The sequence below is a fragment of the Colius striatus genome, chromosome 12 (genome assembly GCF_028858725.1).
Source record: "Colius striatus isolate bColStr4 chromosome 12, bColStr4.1.hap1, whole genome shotgun sequence".
Lineage (NCBI taxonomy): Eukaryota > Metazoa > Chordata > Aves > Coliiformes > Coliidae > Colius > Colius striatus.
Genome location: NC_084770.1, coordinates 1,733,325 through 1,750,502, shown reverse-complemented (window position 1 = coordinate 1,750,502; position 17,178 = coordinate 1,733,325). Strand labels below are relative to the sequence as shown.

Here is a 17,178-nt window from a genome sequence, read left to right as displayed (position 1 = left end):
GTTTTGTCTGACAGACGCTGTCAGGCTGCTGGTTTCACACCAGCACTGTCTGTCCCGGTGGCATCAGGTGCTCCAAGAATAATCCTTGCCCGCCATGATCTGACACCAAACTGCGGCCACAGAGACGGTGTGAGAAGCCTCCTTGTTCCTGCCAGGGAGGTTGCCCTCTTGCTCATGAGAGTTACTTATCTGATTTTCCCAGGCAAAGTGCAACATTCCTGCCCTCTAGATTCTAGTGTCTTGCAGGTCTATTTCCCGAAATTGACCAGAACTGTTTAAAACTGAAGCTTCTAGCTTCTCGCTATAAAACCTGCTTCAGGATGGGGGTTAACGTTGCAGTTACTCAAATTTCTTTGAGGAATGGCAAAATTCAGTCATGGGAACCCAAGAATCGAGCTGTGAAGATCCTCTCCACACCCCACAAAGAAGAGAAATATTCAAAAACACCACACGAGCAAAAGCACAACAGCCCTCTCCTCCACAGCCACCCCGATAACCTCAACCTCTGCTTTACAAAGAGACCACAAATGATAAAATAGCACTCCTCAGTTGCAAATTCTATGCCAGGGGCCAGTACATGCCCACCCCAGCACGTACAGAGAACTTCCAACAGGACAGCTGACCCGCTGCTGTAGCCTCATGTCTTTTTTTGAGTACACAGAATCAGATTTCAGCAGCAAATTGGTTGTAGCCTTAACAATTAACCGCTCTGTAATTCCGAGAACACCGGCAGCGAGAGGTTTCCTCAGCAAGGAGATGAGTTGCGTTCTTGCCACACAACCGCCTAAAACCCCTGCCCGAGGCTCCCGCCCGACACGTACCGGTTGGGGTCAGATCTGGGTTTCGTTGTGGTTTGGGAGAGGTTGAGGGGTGCGAGAGCCAGCGGCCGGGCCCGAGCGAGGGGCCCGGCCCGGGTGAGGGGCCCTGCTGCGCGGGCGCGGGCACAGCGGCGAAGTTGTGGGAGCGCGCGGTCTCCTGAGGCGGGACGGGCCCGAGACGGGACGGGTCCGAGGCAGGGACGGCTCCTTACCGATGTGCTCGATGAGGTTCCTCCAGGAGTCGGCCGTCATGGGGTGCGTGGGCGGCGGCGCCTCGGGGGTGCCGGCAGCGGGGCTCTCCTCAGCGGCCGCAGGGGGGTCCCTGTAGGAGGCGGGAGCAGCCTCAGCCGGGGCGGCGCGCGGCCCCTCGCACCCCCTTTCCCGCCTCGGCAGTTCCCCCCTCCCCACCCCCTCACCTGCCGGGCTGTCCTGCCGAGCCGTCCTGGTCCAGGGCGCAGGCGGCGCTGAGCGCCGCGGCCAGCAGCTCCATGGCCGGCGGCGGCAGGCGGCTGCCGAGCAGCTCCGGAGGCAACGGCAGCGGCGGCGCGGGGCTGGGGGAGCCCGGGCGGTTGCCACGGTAACGGGGGTAGGAAGGCAGCAGCCTGCGCGGGAGGGAGAGGGGAGCTGCGGCCGCCCCCGGGGCGCCCCCGCAGCCCCCCGAGGGCTCCTGAGTCCCCACACCCTCTCGGAGCCGCCCCAATCCGCTCAGAGCCTCTCGCCAGACGCCTCCCAGTCGTTCCTGTGGGTTCTCTCCCCAAAATCTCTGGAAGGTACACTTAAATTCCCTCAGAGTCTCCCTTCAGAGCCCCTATCAGGTGTCTCTGGGCGCTTTCCCGCTAAATCCCCTCAGAGCCTTCCCAAATCTCTTCAGATCCTCTTCAGGCTCTCCCTCCCAAACCCAAATCCCCACAGAGCTCCCTCAGACCCTCTTTTCAGACCCCTCTCAGGCATCCTCACAGAGACTCCTCAAAATTCCCTCAGAGCCTCCTCTCGGGCTCCCACAAGCCCTTCACAGCTCCCTATCCCCTCGCAGCCCCTCTCTGTGTTCTCAGTTCTCCTCTGAGGCCACACAGAGCCTCAAATCTCCACGGAGCTCCCTCAGCCTTCCCCAGATACATCCTCAGAGCCCATTAGAGAGCCCAGCCCCGCTCCTTCAGAGCCTACTGCAGTCTCTTTGGAGCTCAGAGCTCACACCCGACCCGTAAGTCCCCCCCAGCCCCTCAGAACCCCTCTACGGAGCCTCTCAGAGGCTCTAAAATTCCTGCCCAGATCACCACGGACCCCTCAGGTTCTCCTGCCCACCAAATTCCCCTCTCAGCATCCCTGACCTCTTGCAGCCCCCAGCCCTGTGCCCGGCACCCCTGCCCGCAGGGACCTCCTCAGCCCCCGAGCTCCCCTCCAGTGCTCCAACGCAGGTCCCTCCTCCGTTGGGAGGCTGACTCCCTCCTCCCTGAGAATCCCCTAAGAGGCAGTAATCCTTGCCCCAGGGCCCCCCCCACCTTCACAGGCACTCCTACCTCCATCCCCCTTGCTCTCCAGCAGAGAGGCTCCTTCCTCAGATGCAGGGAAGCCCCTTCAGCATCCCCTCCTTCCCTCCCCAGCGAAGCACCCTCCTCCAGCAAGCACCCACACACCCCATCTCACCCCATGCACCAGCCCAGGACCCAGCCCCTCTCCTCCATGCACAGTCACCCACAGTGGGAGGGGGTCTTGCCCTGGCACTGACCTCTCCTCCCTCAGACCCAGGGCAAAGCGCTGCCCCTCATCCTCTGCACCTTTCTGCCTGTGTGCAGCTGGCACCAGCTTTGAGGGAGAGGGGGGCTCTCCTGAACCGCTTCCAGATCTGGCACATATGGTGCATTTCTTCTCTGGGAATGAAACCCTGAGATGGAGGAATGTAACAAGGAGACTCAGCCTACTCCCTCCTGCTGGGAACTGCACCCCTGATTACCCCACAGGATTGACCACTATCCTCCTCTCCTCCTCCAACAGGGCTCTGCACCCGCTCGCTCATTTCCCCCATCTCCCCTAACTTAGCATTGCTACTTCCATAAGGATATATTGTCTCGTTTAGGCAGTAAGTATCTCAGTACTCAATGATCTATATCTGTCTTCGTTCAGGTAATTGTTTTTCCGCCTCAGGGACAAATCCTCTTGAGCTCCGGAGTAGGTTACACCCTCAGATCAGTTCTAGTGCTTGTGGAAAGGTTGGGTGCAGCTCTTCCCTACGCGTTAGTAACCCTCAGCAGAAAAAAACCACCAACCAAACAACAAACCCTGTCTTCTGCACCACATTGCAGCTCAGGAGTTAACAGCTAGAAAATGCTCAGCTCTTCCTCGCGTTCGCTTTCTCACTGTTGCATAAATAATCATGTTCTTCTCTGTACCTGATAGCGCGATTTATGCAACAACACCAAACCCTGTGTCGGTCTGTCTGTGTAAAATGGTTTCCTTTTTAGTGTTTTGATATTGCATTTTACTAAATGATATCTCAACATAGCTTCCAATCAGCAGATGACTGTAGGTTCAGAAAAACTCCTTCAGCTTCTGTGAACTAGATCTCGATCTGGCACACTGGAGAGCTCAGTCTTTAAGTCATTAATAGGCAGAATGGGAGAAAAAAATCCAGCTGGAAATGTCATTGAGGTCTCAGAGAAGACTGTCAGTCCAGTCCAGGTCCAGACCAGACTGGGAGGTCAGAAGGATCAGATAACTGATAGGAAAAATTGGGGTGAGGGTGGGTGCTGGAACCTGTTTTGCACTTAGAGAGGAGGAGAAGAGCCTGGGGGCTGTACAGGGGGACATTGTCACAGGATAGATGGTCGATATGGGATGCAAGTGGATTATCAGCCATGAAGCGCTGGGGCTAGGGCGTTTGGGGAGACAGGTGAGTGAGCGGGCAGCTAAAACCTTGTGGAAGGGATAAAGTGGCACAGACTACCTGAAGTTCTGCCTTTTAACTGACGTTTTGGTGGCTTGCTGCCAGAGCAAAAATATTGTCAAGGGTTTTAGTAAGTGGGTGGGATGCTAAAATGCCTTTTTCTTAGCAAAGAGGAGGGAGGGCATTAGCTGTACCGAGCCTCTTCCTTATCTTGAATTCTGGAAAAGCAGGAATGCTGCTTGTTTACTGTCTTCTGAAGGGGAGGACCAAGAGGCGTGGGGAGTCGTCCTTAGCATGCAAAGGGAAATCAGTGCCTAAACTCTTATTGACACTATTAGAATGAATATATAACTTTTGTGTGTACTAGAAAAAAGAGTATGCTTTAAGAGTTTAAGAGATTCCAACCCCTCATGTTGCTTCACTCTCAAGGGTCAAATCTGTTGCAAACTTTAAATTCTTTTTAGAAAAAGCATCTGGGTCATGGTGTGAAAAAGACATTAGAAAACAGAAAGAATCTTTTCAGGATCCCATAAGTGTCTGGTCATTAGATCCTGCCTGTCTTCCTTTTTCCTTCCACGTTTCCAAAATGATTTCACTTTTGGTCTGAGATGAAAACCCAAAAATATCACGCAGTAATGATGGTAATAAAAACGTTGGTAGCTCCAAAGAGCTGAGAAAAGCAACTGTGTGAAATGCCTCCTGTGGCCATGGGAGGCCTCAGCTTGTATTGGTGTCTCACAGGTCCATTCCACTGTGTAGCTAATGACTAATGGTCTACTTTTCCTTCCTTTGGAACTTTTTTTACTTCTTAAATTGTAATTTGTTTTTTCAGAAATGTTGCTCTTTCTTCCTTTCCAGGCTTCTTCTTGTACTTAATGTTGCCAACCAGAAATCATCCATAAACAGCCTGAGGAATATTTTTTTTCTCCCAAGTGAGGTGACAGACCAGAGTTAAAAAAATGGTCTTTTTGTCCTACAAAAATTGTTGGGATTATGTAAATCAGAAAGCTTTCAAAGTCTGAAAATGAAAAATGAAGACAGGCAAACAAACGAGTCTCTGACAGCAGTTTGGTGCTTGGGATGTTGGTGCTGGGTGTGGAGGATCCAGGTCATAGTCACGGTGGTGTCATTCCCTCACATCCCACATGTTACTGCCTGTTCCAGGGCAGAGCAGTCTCCCTTCCCAGGGCTGCTTTGCTTTCTCTGGTCATTGGGAAAGATACTTGAAGCTGGTGAATGCCTTGTTCACCAGATGCCAATTTAGGTCAGTCAATACTGGACCATTTCTGCCAAGTAGAATGGCTCCAGCAAAGTTGCTTCTTTCTTCTTCCTTCCTCCCACAGTTGTTAGGACTTTGTGTGCAGTTTTAGCTGACTTTGCTGCTCAATTCCACTTCTCACTTGACTCCCTGAGGCAGATTTCTACCTCTGCTCTTATGCCAGCACTCACACTTGTCTTGTTCTTGGTGAGCAGGTTTGGGCAGCTAAACTGGTGGGAAATGATTCTTTTCTTTTTTGTAGAAGTAGCTTTGTGTGTGTCTGGATTGTCTCACTACCGGGTGAGCTCTGTGTGAGTGCCAGCACAGTGGAGGTGGCAGACATGTACACGGATGGCAGGACCATGGCAGTGCCACCTTGGATTATTATACATTGCTGTGGAACTGCAAGCTCCAGCAGAAGTTCCCACTCCACCTAATCTTAACCATCTGGGTAGGAGTTTGGAGGAGGTTTTCTTCTCTCTCTCACTGTATCAACAACAAATTTGATCCAGAACCTAAAAATCTCTATAATCTCTATAATCAAAATCAGTAAAATCTCATGATAAGAAATCATTTTTCTGATCAAACACCCTGTATTTCATCCTAAAAATCCCTGAGTAGTTGTGGGGGTAAAGAAAGAATCTGACTATTAGAACAACATACATCAAAGCAGCTAGTTAAAAATCCTGCCCCAGCACCCAACGAGTGGTGCTGCATGCCCTGTGCTCTTGTTGCTGGCAAGAAGTCACACAACACTCTGACAGACCAGAGCCCAGTGTTATCTCAGGAATCCTTAGGATCTCCAAGCACACAGACACTGGAAAGGATGGAGACATGGAGCATGTCCCTGGTTCAGCTCCCTGTGGGCAAAAGGTTTGCTCTTGCATACGTTTGCAAAGAAAGGGTTCACATAGCTGCAGACTGCTTTTGGCTTCACTGTACTGCTGTTGGAAAACACTTTAAATATTGGCTGACCTGGACCATGGTTGCATTAAAAACGTGATAATTGGTGTGAGTTTATAATTTATTACATGATTAGTTTGTTAAAGTATTATTTCTGTTTGTAGGGGGGTGAATTTCCAATCTTGGCTGGTATTTTCAGGCACCAGTAACTCTGAAAAATGATTAATCATTTCAAATAAGATTTCTTAGGTGCATCTAGACTCAAAAGCAAACCTTAGAATAAAGCTGTGCAAAAAGAGCTTGTTTTCAAATGACACTGAGATGCTTTTTTCAATGTTCTCTTATGGCAGCTTTTAGAAATTAGACCTTCTCTTCCAGAAACTAAAAAGAGAAGAAGCAGTCCAGCCAGTTTTATTCATGAAAAATTCCCCAAACCCTTCTAGCCGGTGGGAGTTTCACACCGAGAAAGGCCACAAGATGAGATAAGAAGCAGGGTTTTAATCTGAGCTCACCAAATTTGTGGAGAAGTGTGAAGTTAGTAATAGATTTGAATAATGTTATACCTAGTCAAGGATATTTTCATACTTCAGGTTCATTCAGGTTCTCTCTCTGTTCTTGTGTGGTTTTTAGCAGTGCTTTTGAAAATAGTCTCTGTGCAATTTTTATTCCTTGTTTTTGACTTCTTAGTGGGAGATAAGTGGAACTCCTCATTCCTAATATTTTTAGATCCTGAAGGCCAACAGCACATCTGTTCTTCTGAACCTCCTTAAAGCTTACATCAAAATACCTTCATTATATCTACTGGGGCTGGCATCCTTACTGATAACTAAAAACGTTCAGAACTTCCTCTTATGAGATCCTTACCTTTAGGTGCTTCTAACCTTTTGATGCTCAGGGTTACAGTTTTAGTTACTGACCATCTGCTGTGGACAAGTTATTTTTTACGTATTAAAAGCAATGAACAATTCCTTAGGCTTAGGAAAATATTATTAGATCCCTATTAATGGAAAAGAGAACACCCGTTATTCTGTCTCCTGAGACGCTTTGGTTTCTGTTGAAATACGAGTTGAAATTTGGGGTTTACCAGGGCTTCATCTCTGCCACACTTAGAAAAATCCAAATTACAGCCCCTTTTCTACTCTCTGCCATACACAGAAACTTTAGACTTAGATTTAAGTACCTAAATTCCCTGGGCCCGTGGAGGGACTGTGTGCCCTGTGCTCAGGGCTGAAATATTTCTGATATTGCAGCTGTAAAAACTGCCTGGTCCAGCTCTAGGCACTGTTAATAAAGGCCATTTCTGCTGTATCCTCAGTGATCCTGGTGCAGAGTCCAGGCAGCACGATGAGAAAATGGCTTGCCTGACAAACAGGGAGCAAGACTCAAGCATGCCAAGGGACTTTTGGACCAGGAGACTGCTGCAGAGAGAGGAACTCATCCACAGCTGGGTGCCTCAGGAAATGGTAAGTTGGAAAAGGCTGTAGCTTTGGAACTAGGAGGGGTGGGAGACTAAGATTGTATGCAGAGCCAAAGGGTGAAGAGCCTGGGGAATAGCAAGATGCTGAGATATGAGAGATGGAGGGGAGAGAGAGGAAGAATGTGTCTGGGAAACAACAGGCTGAGGAAATCATGTGGGAATTACAAGTCGAAGCTGATGGAAAAGGAGTGAAACAAAGAGCCTAGTTAAAGGCCTGAGGGTCAGGGTATGTCCAGGGGAAGCAGATCAGATTGGGAGAGCTGGAGGGCAAAGCCTAGACCTTGCTGGGTAGTGAAACCATGACTAGGCTGAACAACTAGGCAAACAGGGAATGCTTGGGCAGACTGGGATTGAGATCACCATTGGCTGCATGCTGAAAGGATGCTTAGAATTGTGTATGTTGTTGCTTACTATTCTGTATAATCCTGTGAAATAAGAGATTTTGACAGTAATGACATTTTAATACCTACAGTGGCCATTTTTACTGAAAATTGGTTGTTTTTTATATTTCTTCCCTCTGCAAATGCTGTTGCTCTTAGACTTTCAAAGATTTTGAATGTGGAAAGAGAGATAGGAAAATGTATTTGTCTGTCTCTAAAAGAACAAAAAAACTGTTGTAGTATAACAAAATATAAAGATTTTGTTAACATGTGTTTGCATCAGCACTTCTTGACTTCACCACATGCAAACTGGAGCAACATTGGCAGCACAGAAGAAGAGGTGACTGGAAGAGATTTATTTCATAGGTTTGAAGAAACCGATGGAGACTTTTGCAATGCAGGTGTCAGCCTCCCTAGAGGCTTTCCCTGCTTTCCTGGTTCAATCAGGCTGTAAAAGCAGAGCCCTCTGCTGCCCAGGACAAATAGTGCAAAGGGATGCTAACCCAAATTGCCACAGGCATCCTTCACTGCGATGCTGTTTTACACGCAGACTGTTTCTTTCTCATACACGTGTTTGCATGAAGTCAAGCAAGTTAGATTCCCTCTGGCTGCTGAAGGTGACTCTCTGTATTCACTGTTGTAGTGTTTCTATTCTTTGAGCTCAGATCAAATGTAATCAAGTGATTTTTAGGTGAGCCTTGTTTCTCTGAACTGGAAGTTTCATAACCAGCCTGAATACATGGTTTGCTCTGCATTGGTGGGCCAATGACCTCGCAGTGATCTATGCAAAAATTTCACTTGGAGTGTCTCTTCCACTGGATCTAGTGGCCCTTAGTAAACACGTATCAGTGGGAAACGGTAGGTAAATAATACAGTCACACTGCCATAATAGCTGTATTGTATTAGAAATGAAGTCAACACCCTATTACCTGGTAATATAGGGTAGACCCTGATTAGTGACTCCCTTTTCTAGGGTCTGAAGTGGCTAATTTTTTGTTCCCTGAGGGAACAGCTTTCAGCTCAGGCTGACCATTGTGGATGGACACTTTGGATGGGTGTTTTTCTGTGATGGCTTTCTAAGATCTCACTCTGCACAACTGCTGCCACTCTGAAGCTGGAAGGACTAATCACAGTGGGAAAGAGCAGCTTTTGTTGAGTTCCTTTCCTTCCAGGTCCTTGGCTCTGGCTACTCTGAAAAACACAAGTTGTGCTAGAAGCTCAGCACTGAAATGTTTGGGGCAAGCCAGCCAAATTGTTGGGAAGCACCTATTCACATGAGGGGTTTGGATCTTTGTGCAATGTGAAAGGAAGCCATGTGATCTTGTGGAGAACTCTGGAGTACTTAGGGAGAGCTGGGGATCACTTCAGAGAAAGGTCACGGAAAAAAAGTCATTTGAGAATAGTTGGGCAGAAAAATGTATAAGAAATGTCTTATGAAGGATATGTGGCAGATTTTATGAGGCTGGCAGTATGTTTGAGATTGACTTCTTTTCAGACATCAGTGTTCTGTCAGGGCTTTGCATGACACAGAGCTACAAATCACCAGTGAGTTAGAAGAAGTCCATGTTGCTTTCCCTTAATCAGTGTAAAAGTCCTTATCCCACCTGAGCACAATGCAGATAACGAGTCCACTTCTTGAGCTGTTTATATTCCCCAGCTGTGTTTAATCCCTGTCCTAATTCTCTAGCATGGCCACAGGTGAAGTGATATCCTTGCCTGTGAAGAACCTGTGTGTGTCAGACCTGCTAATTGTATTTATGTAAGAAGGTACCTTGATGTAGTCACTATAGGATGCTCCTGAGTGGGAAGAGATGCAGCATTGGTGCCCCACTTTCCCTTGGGACTATGGTGATTCACTCCTCAGAACCCATGGACCTTCCCAGTGCTGGTCAAAGACGCAGAGCAAGGTGGTGTCCTTTCTGCAGACCTGCTAGCTTCTGTTTTCAGAAGCACTCTTAGCTGACAGGTACCAGTTTCATTCTTTTGGAGAGATACTAAATGCATTTCTTGAGACCAGACATAATATTTTACATGTCTTATCTGCACAGTGCTCAGTTTTCCCAATAGAAGGGGGTGAATAGTGATTACTGCAAATAATGGCAATATCCTTGGGCTGTCACAGGCTTTTCACAGCACAGATTTCTAGGGGTTCCCTTATAAATTACAGCTGAACTTTTGGAAAAGGGAAGAGGGGGACATGGGCTCAGTTTGAGCTGGAAGTCTGGTCTTGTGCTCTGTCAAATTTCTCTGCTCAGTTTGAGGAGAGGATGTCACTCAGCAGCATTGCCTGCTTTTAGCAGACACATGCCTTACAACCTGTACTGACCTGTCAAGCTCTCTGCACAGCAGTATCTTTGATAAAACTGGCTCCCAGCACAGGCTCATTGTTTCCAGCTCCAGGGAGAATCAGAATTTGCATGTTTCAGAGCTGCTTAAGTGGTGGTGTCAGGATGTCAGGGACTGACAGTGATGAGTATGCCGCAAGGAGAGGAAGACAGATGGGTTTGACATCGCAGCACACTGTAACTTTCTGGTTTCTATGCTCAGCTTAATGCTAAAGGGCGATGAGTTTTAGCCAGGGCAATTAATTTATTTAAATCCAGCTTCACAGTATGGCTATTTTTTTTTTCCTGGAGCCTTCTCCATAAGGAAAGGTTCCTGGAAAGGCACTGTGCATTACACTGTGCATTACACAGCTTCACTCGGTGATTAAGACCACACAATGCAGTATAACTCAGGTGGTTTCAGTTTGATCTTCTACTGTATGAGTAGGGACCATCTCATAGTTACACACACAACAGATGAGGAACTGGAGAGGGAATCTGGGAGAATATCTCACTCATATGTAAGTCTAGGTAGCTGCTCCTCCCTGCCTGGCTGCAGTGGCAAGAGAGCAGGGCTGAGGGCAAATTCAAGCGATGTGTGTAAATTTATGGGTTGTGGGATCAACGACCATCTAGTAGAAGACTTAAGTCTTTGAGAGGTTTAGGCCAAAAAGAGCCACCTCACTGGAAGCCTCTGTTGCCTGTTGGTTCTCCAAAGTGAACAGCAAACAGCAAGTCAGAATACTTTAGAAAGCATCTTTGTAGCTGCTACTTCAGACATAAAATCCTGGTTTCCATGTGGGGTTGTATGACAGGCTTCAGGAGAGCCCTCTGAGAAGGCCAAGATTGGGATCATCCTCATGTTGGGATGTTCCTTAGGAAATGCCCACGGGCTCTCCTTGTTCTGTCCACAAGCTGCTTAAGGCAGTCTGCCCACTTTGCTTTCACCACTGGATGATCCTACATCACATTCCTCTATTTTCCATCTTCCCACTGTCTTCTTGTTCTCCCTTTTCCCTTCAGTGTCTTCTCCAAACTCATGCTAATAAGACCCTTTACATCATGCTGCTAATACTGTATGATATGTATAGTTATGACTGAAAATGGCACAAGTCAAGGTGAGAAGGGATGGCTCAGAGCTACAGCTCAGTCCCAAAACATACATTCTTGCTCTGACACCACTCAGCCAGCCTTCTTCATCAGAGACCTTGCATATCCCATTTTTTCTATGGTATCTAGCAACAGGACAAGGGGTGATGAGATGAAGCTGGAACACAAAATATCCATTTAAATATCAGTAAAAAACTCTCTCACTGTGAGGTGAGGGAGCCCTGGCACAGGCTGCCCAGAGGGGTTGTGGTGTGTCCCTCCTTGGAGGTCTTCAAGACCCACCTGGACATGTTCCTATGCAACCTGATCTAGGTTGACCTGCTTCTGCAGGGAGATTGGACTAGATGATCTCTAAAGGTCCCTTCCAACCCTACCATTCTATGATTCTATACGTATTTCCTTACCTTTGGATCAATAGTTCATCTAACGTCTTATCAGCGTTTACTGGAGATGGTGATCCCTGATGAGGTAAGACATTCAGAGGCTCTTTGATGGGCTCATTGCTTTTGAGTGAACCTGTGACATAAGAGAAATCCAAGAGGGTGTTAAAACAGTCATTTTCTTAAGGGTCATTTTTACTTTTACCAAAGGCAACAGGAAGACCACAGGCACAAAGATGGCTACTTTTTAGCTTGGGTTTTCCAACGAGATTGAAGTGTCGTCAGCTTGTGTAAGACAAGACAGCACAGCCTTTCTCACAGCTGCAAACAGAGAAAAGATGAAGGGTACAGGCTATCAGTGCTTATGTATGTGAGCAGCACTCCCACTGCTGGAAACGGGATCCCAACATTAGGGACTTTCAGTGCAGTTCTTTAAGCAGAAAAGTGTTTAGCTGTGTGTGCCTGTGCATGCCAATGGTTGGTTTCCCAAGGCAGGGCTTCATTACTGCTCTGCTTGCAAGCACACAGCCCATGTTCAGTTTGCTGGATAAATCAAGGCTAGATTTGGGTGAGGCAGGAGCTTTACTTATAATTGTGTCTCCAGTTTCCCTCAGATGAACCTCTGATCCTTTCACAGGGAGCCAAAGTCACATTAAGTCCACAGCTTACTTCTGCAGTACTTGGCAGGAAAGGATGCATCTCACTTTTCAAATGAAACCTCCCGTTGTTTGAGGCCTGTTGATAAATGGCCTTGTTGGGTTTTTTATTAGAAATATTTTGGTCTGTCATAAATCTGTTTGCATTTCCAACTGGTGACAGCACAGGCAGGTCAATGCTCTGACTGGAGCTGGTTTCTGACACACCCTTTTAATCAAGGCAACCGATTTTCAGAGGGAAAGAGTGAAACCCAGACACTTAAAACTCCCTAAAACTCTGCCAATAGCTTACAAAATGCTACTTTGAGTTGTTCTCTTTGCCTTTCAAATAGTTTAAACATTTTATCCTTCTGTCAGAGGAGACTGCTTAAAAAACAAACTCTTTTTATAAAAACCTCTTTTCCCTCTTAAAGGAAAGCATCTATTATGTTTTAGAGCTCATAGACTATAAGCAAAAGCTAAGTTGGTGCAAAAGACACCTATATAAAAGCCTTTCTCTCTGCTGGATTTACATTCTTTTAAGTTATTTTTATTGTTTTCATCTCTTGAGTCTTTATTTTCTGTGTATTTCCCCCTCTATCTTTCCCTCCCTTTCTTCTTTCTTTCCTCTCTCCTCTCCCCGACTCATTCCCTAAGCAAAATGAGTACAGGTTAACATTTGAGCTTGAGTCAATCTCATGGATAGCTGCTGTTCAAGTGGATTTGAAGTCAAGATAAAAGAGCTCACCCATCCCTTGCTTCCATGCACGTCAGCAAATGCAGTCAGAAGTTCCTGCTACAAATGAGGCTGGTGTAGAAGCACTTGCTGTCCAGTTTCGGGGAGAGGGGATGGAATCAGTAGAGTAGAAAGGAAGGGCAGAAGAGCTGCTTACACAATCCTAGCTGAATTTAAAAGCTGAACTTGCTACAGTCTTACTGGAGGGAGAAAGAGCTATTACTCCTAGCCCAGGTCTTGCTGTATGGACTGGAGAAAAGAAACGATCCCAGTGTGTCCTGCTGACCAATGGCAGATACAGAAGGAAAAGCCCTGCTTGGAACAGCTCCTGTTTCAGCAGTGGTACCACAGAGGCAGGGGGTGGGAGAGAAGCGCAGGTCAGCTTCTGTGGATGCTCTCATGAGCTGCTAAGAGCCTTTCAGCTTGTCCTTCCTCAATGACACTGGCTAGACAGGAGAGATGTCCTCCTGTGCCGTTGTCCTGATGCCGTGGCGCTGCAGGGGTATGAAGAAGGCGCGTCCTTCTGTGCTGGTCCTGCTGCAGTGGCAGCAGCAGGTAACAGCGGCGAGGGCCTCCTCAGCTGCCGTCTGGATGCTGTGACGCTCGGGGAGCAGGAGAGGGGGTCGGTCTGGGCTGTGCTCAGTCTGCAGCAGCACTCTGGGATGGTGCTGAGGGCAGGACAGCTCTGCTCTGGTCCTGCTGCTGCACTGGCAGGGTGGAGAGCAGCTCTGCTCTGGCATAGGCGATGCTGGGTTTATCCACAAACCTCATTGCAACAGTAGCAGAATACTAAACAGCAGCTCTTTGCTCTGCTGCTGTCTGCATGGAAACTTGGAGAAGGGAGGGAACTTTCCTTCTGCCCACACCACAGGGTTGAATGGGGCCTTATACTGGTGAAATAGTGTGGCTCCCTGGGTGAGGCAGGCAGGAGACACCCATTTTCCTGGGAACATTTCCCAAATGGCCTTTATTTTGGGGTGGAGGATGTCTGATTTTTGTTTTCTTATAGAACCTGGTCTGCTTTCAAGGGCTGAAGCAGTGTGCTTGACTACTGCATAATCAAGTGGCTTGCATGGCACTCAGATGTCAGTCATGTTGCATCATTTTGACTCCAGCAGCTAGCCAAGGTTCGGAGTCCGGTGCATTGTTTCTGTTGGATCATAGTCTGAAGATAGGCTAGTTATCTTCACTGCTATTCCGTTTTTTATAAGGAGTTATAAAATGCAGTTTCTCTGAACGCCTCAGAGATACCAAGCAAAGAGCATTTTCTGTGTTCAGTTCCAGGTCTCTCTCTTTTAGATTTAGCTTTTAGATTAAAATCAGTCTCATCTTTTTCTTGCCTCCGTTTCCAGTGCTTCTGTGTTGCGATAGCTCCTTTCCTGGCTCTCTCTTCAGCTTCTCCTGTCTTTCTCTCATTTCTTTCACAGACAGCTGCTCAGACAAGGTGCCAGCTCAGTGAAAGCCTATCCTTGCAGTCATGCTCTGTACTCTTTATGTCTGGAGAAAGCCAACTTGTTCCATTTCTACTAAAACCACGGCCGAGTTGTCTCTTTCCTTGGAGGTCTTCGGGACCCACCTGGACGTGTTCCTGTGCAACCTGATCTAGATGAACCTGCTTCTGCAGGGGGGTTGGATGAGATGATCTCTAAGGGTCTCTTCCAACCCCTACCATTCTAATTCTATGAGTGCATGCATGGTGTGGCTGATGTTCCTGTTATTTCAGCCTCCTATCTCAGAGGGAGCTTAGGTATTTCTTACAGCTGCATTCAATGCAAGGTGGCAGCAATTGCATTTTCAGGGAAATCTTGCTCCTTTTTCATTACAGTCCATTGCAGTTTCCACAGGCTTGGTCCCTGAAGGTATTGCTCTCTTTTCGTGACAGTTGTTTCCTCACTATGCTGCTCAGCTGGTAATACAGTTACTTGTATAGATCTCACTGCTTTTGAATATGTCCTTTCTGTATGTTAAAGCGGTTCCTACTTTCTTGCCAACTTCATGTATTTCCTTGTTTAAACTATTTTCTCTTAGAGAGCAAAGGGGTGGCAGAGTCCCACACTTGTTTAGTTTCTCTGCCATGAAGTGTGGTTAAATATCCAACTGTTTTGCCTTCCAGGCTGAGCAAAGAAGGATGGCACCCTCTGACAGCTGTGCCACAGGGCCAGAGTGTTCTACAATGTGCTGACCACTCAGATGTTTTTTACCTTCCATCTCCCTTTTCTAATCTGTGTGACTTCTTTAGTTCCTAACCTCAGCAGAAAAGGACACATAGTGCTGTTTGGGTCAGTACTCACCTGTGGCATGCCCCATGTGCATTGCCTCTCTTGAAGTCTTTCTTTTCTCTCTGCTCGGCAGCCTCATGGACCGGTAGTACCTGGAATTTCTTTGCATGGGAATGTAATGTGTGTGCAAGTCCCTCTCCAGGGTCACTGGATTAGCACCTTCTGACTCTTCCTCACCTTCTGAGACTGAACCTGACTCTCTCAGTACCTGCTGAGAAAGGCCCTGCCAGAGCCCAGGGCTGGAGAGCCTGTCGGCGCCTTCCCTCCCGTGCCCATCCATGGCTTCCAGATCTTGTCTCTATGGCAACTGAGACGAAGGATCAGCAGCAGAGCAGCAGAAGACAAGTTGCCTCTACAACTCCATCAGCTCTATCTGAATGAGAAATGGAGACAAACAAAACACAACAAAATAGTCAAAGAAAGGACAAAGTTCTGGTTAATTCAGAGGACACTGTGAATTATCTGTTTAGGATAATGAGGATTCTCTGGATATTTATTCTCTTTTATTCTGAGATCATTCTGAGATGATTACAAGCCTTACTCTGGTGTCCTGAACGTTGCTTTGGCATGCTCATGGTTGTCCTGCCATGACACATTGCAGTGCTACAGACGTGCCTGGAAAAAATGACTGCATTTGCTTCGTTGGTGACCACTCCCTGTAGCTACTGGTGAGCAGTAGATTACTAGTCAATTTAGAGTGGATTGAGGTAATGGCTGTATGCTTGTTTTTGAGGGTGAAAATGTCATGGAGTAGGAAGTGAAAACTGAAGAGAAAGCTCTGTTAATCTGTTATCTGGGTTCTTCTCCCTGTAATAGAAGAATTAGTGCCTTTTACAGGGCTGGGTAACTTCTAACACTTATTAACAACACTCACTCCAGCAGTGCAGGTAAGTGAAGAAAAATCCATAACTGTTGAGAAGTGAAGGTAGAAGAGTAAAGACCATGTAGCAATGGAGAGAGCAGAGATTTGACTTTGTTTCCCAGCGTTGTTCTCAAGTGCCAGTCCTGGGGCACAGGGGTCCTGCTGCTCTGTGTGTCTGCACACAGACTATGCCAGTACTCCTGAGCATTTTTAGGACAAACAGCAAAACAGCAGTTGATCCTTCAGCCTGTGCAAGGCTGGGTAAATGTGAACTGATTCCTTAAATTTGCTGCTGGTTTTGTTCTTACAGCTGTCAAAGTCTTTCTGAGTACATAATGTGATTTTGTGACTGATGAGGATAACATGAACAGTCAAAAGATGCTGTATAGGAAATGTGAATCTAAAATTGACAGTTTGCTGAGAGAAAGGCAGAAAATGGTGCTATGGATTAGTCATTAGATGCTGTTTTGAGAAGTTATACATATCACTGGTTCATTACATTACAGTATATCCAATAGACAAGATATTCTAGAAGGTGTCTCAGGTTTTGTTCTGGTTCTTCTGCAATCTCTGTGAACCCATGTGTGCCACAAACATTTTTCTTGCTTGCCTCAGGGTCACTTCAGCTGACCCTGAGACCCCAGTGACAGTTGGGACATCATCTGTGAATCCTCTGCATTCAAATCTTTTGAGGGCACTAAGTTTTATCCTTATAAAGGGGAGGGTCATGACTTGAAGTCATGTGGTGGCCCTGAGTTGTTCTACTTCCTGGCTCTCAGATGAGAAAGTCTACTTTTTCCTTCCATGACCTGAACCACAGCATGCAGCTCATAGCTGCTAAATTAGGATCCTGACTTCAATTCTGCCAAGACTTTTGGACTGTTTGGAACTGGTGGTTGCTCTGGGACTGCTTCCAGTGTTGCTGGAAGTGTATGAAGGACCTATTTGTTGGTCATGGTGTTAAGTTTGGTTTGTAAATCACTCTGAGGCACAGAGATTCACTAAGCCTGTTCTGTGGAACAGCAAAATTAAAACAGCTGCTGCTGCCGACAGCTTGACAAGAAAGAAGCAGCTATTTCTTTTTCTTGCCTTTATTTTACTGTCCCAAGATTAAAGCCTCAAAGGCTTGATCCTT

At 47.0% G+C, this 17,178-nt stretch overlaps 1 protein-coding gene across 1 annotated transcript in view; it reads right to left on the bottom strand.

Moving 5' to 3' along the window:
* The window catches only part of NGEF (neuronal guanine nucleotide exchange factor), a 37,745-nt gene extending 22,284 nt beyond the window's left edge, over window positions 1–15,461 (bottom strand). The window contains exons 1-4 of the mRNA XM_062005698.1: window positions 15,194–15,461; window positions 11,556–11,667; window positions 1,235–1,420; window positions 1,031–1,140 (exon numbers count right to left, since the gene is read on the bottom strand). Coding sequence (XP_061861682.1) covers window positions 1,031–1,140; window positions 1,235–1,420; window positions 11,556–11,667; window positions 15,194–15,461 — 676 coding nt within the window. The remainder of the gene's footprint in view (window positions 1–1,030; window positions 1,141–1,234; window positions 1,421–11,555; window positions 11,668–15,193) is intronic.
* Window positions 15,462–17,178: the final 1,717 nt, after the last annotated feature.